Raw genomic sequence first — 8,828 nt, 5'->3', positions numbered from 1 at the left:
GTCTCTGTCTCATGGACTCAGGCAATTGCTAGGACCTCTGACCTTCACTAGCTAAGAGTGTCCTGCCTGGCTCCACTGCTCAGCAGCTGAGCATTCTGTCAAGTTCTTGCTTTTCAAAGTAAAGGAGGAATGTTTTACTGGTATTTCAAAATATAAAGTATGCCTAGAAAAATCTAGGCACTCAGGACATTAATGCAGAAATCCCAGTCTGTATTAATTAAATTTTATATTCAACCCGTTTGGAAAAAAGGAAGTAGAACAATCATGAGACACTATCTTTTATCCTAAAGTTTGACCAAAATTTCAAAGTACGATGAAGTAAAATGCCTCTGAGGACGTAAGGCATTCACACACATTAACTGGCCAGGCTATGAAGTGGTATGGCATTTTTGGAACAGAAGTTCAACATTACTTATAAAAACTCCCAATCTTTACACTCACCTGCTTTAATCAAGCTTGTACTTTGCTACATCTTTCCTACGAGAAAGCATGCACACTTGCCCAAGGTTTCACATTCAAAGATGATGATTTCAGTCCTGTTAATCATAGCAACGAATGAAACAATTATATGTCCGTGAGGAAACAATTTATATGGCCATTAGGAGGAGAATGGTTAAATTAATTATTGCACGAACATAAGTAGGATGATCCTTACCTGTTCTTTCTTTTTGGGGGAGGGCTTGGAACATGAGGATTTGAGTTCCCATGATTAATGTCTTTGTATAATCAAGACTTGCAATGCCCTGATTGCTCCTATCTTCTTCCTGACGATCTCTCCTTTAAGAGGCCAAAAAGTCTAAGAAAAGATTCTCAACATCACTAATTATGAGGGCAATTCAAATCAAAACCACAATGAAATATCACCTCATACCAGTTAGCATGGTTATTTAAAAAAAAAAAAAAGTAAGTGTTGGCAAGAATGTGGCGAAATTGGACCCTTGCGCACTGTTGATAGGAATGTAAAATGGCAAGCCGCTATAGGAAACAGCATGAAACTCCCTCAAAAAATTAAAACTAGAACTATCATATGATCCAACAATCTCATTCCTGGGTATAGAGACTCAAAAGAATGGAAATCAGGATCTCAAAGACCTATCTGCATTCTTAGGCTCCTTGTAGCACTATCCACAATAGCCAAGTTATGGAAATAAACTAAATGTCCATTGAAGAGAAATGGATAAAGAAAATATGATAAATATATATATTTTAATAAATATATATACATGCATCACAGAGTTGATGAAATAAAGGAACATTAACATTTACCAAGGTCAAAATGACTCGGCAAAATCTTGAAGCATGAGCTCTATTTCTGGCCAGAACACTATACATCTGCTTCACTAAAACAATGAAAAGAACATTCCAAACATAAAGATAAGAAAAAAAAAAAAACAAAACACCTCCCTGGTTCCCACAAGATTAAATTCACACAGCCTTGCACGTACTGAAAACATAGGTAAAGTCTCTTTCTATAATGTCCTTTGTCATGATGATCTGTAAGTATGTAAAACAAAATAACACAAAACAAAACAAAACAAAACAAAACATATAACCCTGCACCAAATGTTCCTTCCCTGGAATGATCTCTTCTTCGTGAAGATTGTGTATCTGGGGCAGCTGTCCAAACTGGGGCTCGAATAAAAAACTCTGTTCTTTAAAACTTAAAAAAGAAAAAAAAGGTTTGTTCATTTTGCATCAACACAGTAGTGTCTTATTCTGCTTTAAAGGGCAAATCCTGGGGCACCTGGGTGGCTCAGCTGGTTAAGCATCTGACTCTTTATTTCTGCTCAGATCATGATCTCACAGTTTGGTCTGTAAGATGGAGCCCCAGGTAGGGCTCTGAGCCAACAGCACAGAGCCTGCTTAGGATTCTCTCCGTCCCTCTCTTTCTGCCCCTCCCCTGTTCGCTCACGTGCTCTCTCCAGCTCTCGCTCGTTCTCTCTCTTGCTCAGAATACATAAACAAACATTTTAACAAGTAAAAAAAATAAAATAAAATAAAGGGGAAATCCTGCCATTTGCAACAACATAGGTAAACCTGAAGGACATTATGCTAAGTGAAATAAGCCAGCCACAGAAGGACAAATACTGCATGGTTCCACTTACACGAGGTACCTAAAATCATCATACTTATAGAATCAGAAAATAGAACTGTGGTTACCAGGGACCAAGAGAAAGGGTTAAGGGGGAGTTTTTCTATTGATATAAAGTTTCAGATACGCAGGCTGAATTAGTTCTAAAGATCTGTTGTAGATCTAAAGATCTACAACAAACATTGTACCTGGAGTTAATAATACTGTATTATGCACTTAAAATTTTGAGACATTTCATGTGAAGCGCTTTTAGAAAAACAACCAAAGGGACACAAGGAACCTTTTGGAGGTGACATGTCTATTACCTTGATCATGATGATGATTTCACAGATGTATACATATGTCCAACCTCATCAAACTGTACATTTTAAGTATGAGCTGGTTTTTGTATAGTATATCCTAATAAACCTATCTTACTAGTTTTTTAATGTTTATTTATGAGAGAGAGAGAGACAGACAGAGCACAAGCTGGGGAGGGGCAGAGGGAGAGGAAGACACTGAATTCGAAGCAGGCTCCAGGCTCTGAGCTGTCAGCACAGAGCCCGACGCGGGGCTCGAACCTACGAACCATGAGATCATGACCTGAGCCAAAGTCGGACGCTTAACCAACTGAGCCACCCAGGGGCCCCCCAATAAACCTACTTTAAAAGAAAAAAGAATTGGAGAGAGTCATGAAAAGAGGGTGATGGATCTGTATCTGCTGTCATGGAAATATCTTGCATTCATTTTATTAAGTCAAAGTCAAGAGGCAAAACAACATGTACACTGTTAATTGCAAATCTTAAAAATTCAATGTATTTTTATAGCACATCTACATATGAAAAAGTCTCAGATGAGCTTTAACCTGACATGCATCAGATTGTTAACTGTGAATGCCTCTGAAGAGGGGACTGAATTTTGAGGAAAGAGGATATTGTAATTTATCTGTATCGTCAAAATTTTTTACAAGAACATATGTACTATTGTCTTTATTAAAATATTTAAATATACCGAACCACTTAGATAGTAGCTGTGCATTAATCAGATAAAGTGACTGATAGGTGATAAAACAGCAAACCCGCCAGGGCTTAAAACAACAAAAGTTTGGGAACGGCTCAGTCAGAAGGGACTCTGGCTCAGGTCATGATCTCACGTTTCAGTTCCTGAGTTCCAGCCCCGCATTGTGCTCTCTGCTGTCGGCACAGAGCCGGCTTCAGATATTCTGTCCCCCCCACTCGCTGACTCTCCCCGGCTTGTGCGCGCAGTCTCTCTCAAAAATAAACAAACATAAATAAATAAATAAATAAACAAACAAACAAATAAATAAAATTAGGGGCGCCTGGGCAGCTCAGTCGATTGAGCATCCGACTTCGGCTCAGGTCATGATCTCGCGGTTCATGAGTTTGAGCCCCGCGGCAGGCTCTGTGCTGACAGCTCTGAGCCTGGAGTCTGCTTCGGATTCTGTGTCTCCCCCTCTCTCTGCCCCTCTCTTCTCCTGCTCATGCTGTCTCTCTCTCTCAAAAATAAACATTAATTTTTTGTAATTAATAAATAAAATTAAAAATCATAGCAACAACAAAAGTTTGTTTCTCATACACATAAACTCTGACGTGAGTTGGCAGGTGTCCAGGCTGCTCCCATGATTCCACTTCTCAACAAGGGTCTCAAGGTTGGCTGCTGAATGAAACAGAAAGCATGGATGAGACACACTGGCTCTCAAATACCTTGGCCTGGAGGTGACAAATACTGTTTCTGGTCCCATTTCAGTGGCAGCAGTAGTCACATGACTCTCCCTAAGTGAGGATGCAGTCTCCCTGTCAGCCCAGGAAGAAGAGTGAGACATGGTGTCCAGGAGCGCTTGCAGCCTTTCCCATAAACTGTAACTTAGTAGGTGCTCAACAAAGAGATACACAGCAATTATCAAAGTTTGTTGTGAAAACAACCCTCCTCTTGGAGTTTCTAAGGAGGCCAGTTTGCCTCGCAATTCTGCAAATTTTTCCAATCCTGCTATGTGGCACGTTCTTTGAAACACTGGATCACATTTAATTTTCAAAAGGATCCCGTAAAATCGCAGTAAGGAAGGCTCACCTTTTGCACTCAATAGCACCTTTCTGAACTCACCTTTTAAATGAATTCTAGAATCTCCGTAGGATGAGAATGTTCTCTTTCTATTGAAGCACGGTCAAAACTTTCACTTGTGAGTCTGGGCAACCCTCAGCATGACTGAACATGCAGGACACTTTTACGGATGCCATGAGGCACAAAGACAACCCAGCATTTGCCTCTGGGGCAAGTACTGAGATAAGAGGCAGCAGAAAGAGGGCCAATTATTTTAGCCTTTGCTGTTGAAAGTTAGTGTGTCTGTCAAGAAACCATTTTTTCTCCTGCTAGAACTCTAGGTTCTGAGGAATTCAGCGTCAGTAGATGTTTGCTGCAGAGTGATTTCCATGCTTAAAAAATTACAAGGGAAGCTTTGATTACTGACCATCTAAGTAAGCTCAGTCATTGGTTTATGTGTTCAGTGGCCAGCAAAATAACACACTCCTGCAAAATCCTACTGACAATATCTGTGTCCTTTATACCGACCTCCCCCCCCATCTAACTTCATTTAAATCCCAAGAACCCGTATTTTCTTTGTATTTTCTTACAAAATAGGACTCTAGTGACCAGCTCATTTGGGACATACTTTGATACTGTTATAGGGATGGGTGGCGGTGCTGTAGTAATCAGGTATATAAACTTCACGGTCTATGGTTCCACTGAGGGACAGGACCTCCCAGGTACACCTGCAGAGAGGTGGAAGGCTCTAAGGTGGAGGGCAGGTGATTCGGGACTGTCTGTATCACAGGAAGCTGGGTGCACCCTAGAGCAGACACAGTGAAGAGCTGGTCAGCAAAGGAGGTTCCAATTAGGACAGCAGGACACACTGGGGAATAGTCAGGGGACAGATGTAAGGCTGGAAAGGGCTGGGACAAGAGGCGACTCAGTAAACGAGGCCCACAAATAACACCCCAACTGTGCTTTATTCTCATATTCACCGTCCTTCACGAGGACTGCTTTTAGCACTTAGGCCAGTGTCCTGGTTTTTAATTACCTGTGATACATCTTGGAGTAGTGAGAAGAATAGAACAAGAAGGGACGGAAGGTTGCCTCAGGCTGGAGGAATCCAAAAGTATGGGCTCCAAATAAAATTGACCAGGGATCTAGTCCCGGCTCTGCCAGTATCGGCCATGCGAACTGGAGAAAATGACAAGTTCTTTAACTGCAAAGTATGCCTGATAAGCTCTATCTCGTAGGACTGTTGGACTAAATGTAATGCTTAGGAAGCGCTTGGCAGAGTAATTGGAAAACAGGAGGTCTTCAGTGAATGGTAATCATCACGGGATTTGATTTTTTTTAACTGCAGACAATACCACCATCCCCCTGGGGAGATTTATTTATTTCAATGTTTATTTATTTTTGAGAGAGAGAGAAAGAGGAAGCAGGGGAAGGGCAGGAAGCGAGGGAGACAGAGGATCCCAAGCAGGCTCTGCATTGTCATCACAGAGCGCAATGTGGGGCTCGAACTCACAAAACTGTGAGATCGAGACCTGAGCTGAGGTCGGGCGCTTAACCAAATGAGCCACCCAGGCACCCCTATTTTATTTATTTTTATTTTTAATTTATTTTTATTTTTATGAGGTTTTTAAATTCAGGAGTTATCAAAGAATATGCAGCTTTCTCAGACAAATGACACCCAATTCATCCATAATGCTGCTTAGCAAGTACAACTAAAGAAAATTTTTCCCAGGTTCGGGATGTGTTACTTAACTTGGGTGTGGAAGAGTCTCCCCCAGCCAGATGCGACTTAGATGTCCTAGAATGTGTCAAGGACCAACGCCTTCGCTCCCAAGGGCCTTTCCATCCAAACCACCCCTATTTTCATTCATTACACCAGCACCAAAAATCTAATCCTCCCTTAGAATTGGCAAAATCACACTCCTGATAATCCAATTAAAAGGCCATTTAAATGCGTTTGGACCTGGTTCCCCACCCAGTTCAGAGCAAAGACAGACAACACAGTAAGTTCTCAACATCCCACCTCAGAGTAATACCACCCTTATTAGACATTCCCTGGAGATGCTGTGCCTAAGACAATGAGATTGTGCCGTGTGTCCAACTGCCCGTGAGGAAGAACTCCGGCTACCTTCCATTTCTCCCCATGAAGGAGGTTTTCCTCCGGGATACTGATGATACCAAAGGAACGCAACAGCAGCTTTGCATTCCTGGGTTTTGTCCTTCAACACCGAGAAACCATCTGTCTGGCTGGCCCCCGCTCACCAGCCGCACAGCCTCCTGTGGCCCACCAGGCAGCTTAAATTAACAGCCTGGCCCACCAAGGAACTTGTCGTTTCCTAAAGCCCCAAACTGCCTTTCCTCGGGGAATGTGTGTCTTACTGCTCTTAGCTAGACACCCTCCCCATCCCACCTCTCCCAACCCCCCCCCCCCCCCCCGTCTCTTAACCTCTTTACTCGTTCTTAGTGGTCCTTTAGGTCTTAGAGGGTCTTTCACCATCCTCCATATGCGATTACTCTTCCTGGACTGTCACATTCTAAGGACAGGAGTGTTATATTTATATCCCAGCTTCCCCATTTCTAGCACTGTGACTTTCAAAGAGCAGACGCTTAATTAGTATTTGGAAAATAAATGAGCCAGCAAGCATGAATTCTAGTGTTTCAACTTTTTATTTCTCCTACATTCTTTAATAAGCAAATCCAAGCACGCCATCTTGTATTCTTACAGAACAACAGACTAAAATGTATACGGAAAACCAAGAACAAATGGCTTTCACGTCTATCCTCTCCATTTTTTGATCCTAGTAATTTTACTGCTAAAGTGTTTTGCATTTCCAAGGAAATGCTTGTGACAATACCATCTTTTACCGTTCTTTTTTGGTAAGCGTGAAAGGTTTCCCAATGTGTTTTACTAAATAATAAAACTCCTTCCCTGAAGCCTATTAAACCGCAACAAATATGCAACCAAAATCATTAATTTAGATTTGCAAATAATGTAAACTTTCTATTAAAGAAATAACACTTGAAATAAAAAGAAAAAAAAAGAGTGAAAGAAAGAGGAAAAGAAAGAAAGAAAAAAAAATAAAGGACTCTTAAGTTTACCATATAGAACAAGAACACCAAGATGATATTCACTGTGTTCCTTCCAGACCTACCCTGGCCACTGCCATCCACTATTTAGAACGTTGACTGCTTTTTTCCACAAAGAAAACGAACTGCTTCAAACTTCAACATATGAAATACAACCTAAAAAAAAAGAAGGTGACATTCCAAGTTACCAATACACAACAGGAACACAGATGATACACACTTCTCCGGCCCCACCCTGCTCCTCCACTGTTAGAATGGTGACATACCTTTTGGACCAGCCTGAGACTTCACTTTGAGTGGGATGAGCTGGAGGCCATGGCCCTGGCACGTGCACTGGCCATGGCAGTGATACGAGCCCTGGCTGCCGCTCGGGCTCGGGCTCGCTCTTCTTCATCTCTCAAAGCCTCTTCATACCAGGCTGGGAAAGCACTGGGGACGGTATCGTGAACTTTGGCTAGAAACTCCAGGATTCTCATCTTGCTGGTCTCGGCGTGGGCTCGGGGGCCCCACAGGAACTCATAGCGCGGAGGGTCGCTGTTGGGCACCTGCCGGTACTCCAGGTACTTGAGCTGCACCAAATCTTCAGTGATGATCTTCTTTGGCTCCCCATAGATGAAGTGCTTCTTATCCGAATATATGCCCATCAGATTCAGGACTTCCCAGACGTCCTCCTCCCGGGCGCAGTTGCCTTTCATGAAGATTACCCCCAGCACGATCATCAGGATGCCGGTCTTGGGCGTGTTCTCTTCTTCATGCATCGTGCCATCGACGCTGAGGTCTAGTTTGCTGAGGAGGGCATAGCAGTGCCGGATGGGATCCACTTCCTTCACATCAATACCAAAGGCCAGCTCCATGTGCTCAGAGGCTCTCTTGAGGATATCATTGAAATGATACCTGTACTTTTTGATGACATACTTTAGCATGTCTGCCCTCGTAACTGGCTCTTTCTTTTGATACTTCTGCAGCAGGAACTGTACCAACAACACTACCTTCTTGTTTAATGGATCTCTGCGTGACAACTCAGTGCCCTTAGAGGATTGTTGGCTTCCCTCATCTTGGCTTTTGGCGCCTTCACCTGAATTGGTGCATGAAACAGCTGCACCAGCACTGGCGGGAGAGGAGCTCCCCTCGGCTGCCTGAGGACTGCTGGATGTCGCAGCGGCAGGCAAATTCTGAGCTCTATCCCCAGAGACAGGGCAGGCAGGGGAGGGGGACTCTCCTGCTGCTGTGGCTGCTGCGCCTGCTGGTGCTTCTGCAGTAGCCTCAGGGCCCTCCAGACCCTGGGTCTCACCACGGGCCTGGCGGCGTCTCTCACGGGCACGGAGCTTACTCTTCTGACCTCTAGGCATGGTGATAGCAGGTGGGAGTGCAAGCAGTTCGGCTAATGAAGAGGTCACCCTAGAATGTGGAGGAAGAGATGGAGTGCATTGGTAGGGATATTCTACCTGCTCTCCGAGGTAAGCTGCCTCCGCTTACTGCTTTGTGGGTACTGTTTTAGGAACCGACAAAACACGGGCGGGCAGGACTCTGGATCTCCACTCTTCCTCGGGGGCTTGTAACCTCAGTTCTATTTCAGAATACTAAACTTGGCTCCTGACTGGTCCTTTGAAAC

The 8,828-nt window shown here is 43.4% G+C and overlaps 1 protein-coding gene and 1 non-coding gene across 2 annotated transcripts; one reads left to right on the top strand and one right to left on the bottom strand.

Annotated features, from left to right (window-relative positions):
* The first annotated feature begins 633 nt into the window (after nt 1-633).
* Nucleotides 634-762, top strand: LOC124509717 (U8 small nucleolar RNA). The gene has a single exon (XR_006961495.1). It is a non-coding gene; the product is annotated as a U8 small nucleolar RNA (small nucleolar RNA).
* A 6,734-nt stretch (nt 763-7,496) lies between these two features.
* LOC124509660 (melanoma-associated antigen B18-like) lies at nt 7,497-8,565 on the bottom strand. Its single transcript, XM_047076370.1, has one exon. It carries the CDS (start codon nt 8,563-8,565, stop codon nt 7,504-7,506), a length of 1,062 nt encoding a protein of 353 aa, XP_046932326.1. The 3' UTR covers nt 7,497-7,503.
* Nucleotides 8,566-8,828: the final 263 nt, after the last annotated feature.

The sequence above is a fragment of the Lynx rufus genome, unplaced genomic scaffold (genome assembly GCF_022079265.1).
Source record: "Lynx rufus isolate CCGP_SWC_20201006 ecotype Redwood Valley unplaced genomic scaffold, mLynRuf1.p SCAF_14, whole genome shotgun sequence".
In the NCBI taxonomy this organism is placed as follows: domain Eukaryota; kingdom Metazoa; phylum Chordata; class Mammalia; order Carnivora; family Felidae; genus Lynx; species Lynx rufus.
The sequence above is the reverse complement of the archived record's forward strand: the minus strand, read 5'-3'. Positions and strand labels throughout refer to the sequence as shown.

Excerpts from the sequence above, each read along its gene's own strand:
- LOC124509660 (XM_047076370.1), bottom strand. The coding sequence starts at position 8,565 with ATGCCTAGAGGTCAGAAGAGTAAGCTCCGTGCCCGTGAGAGACGCCGC.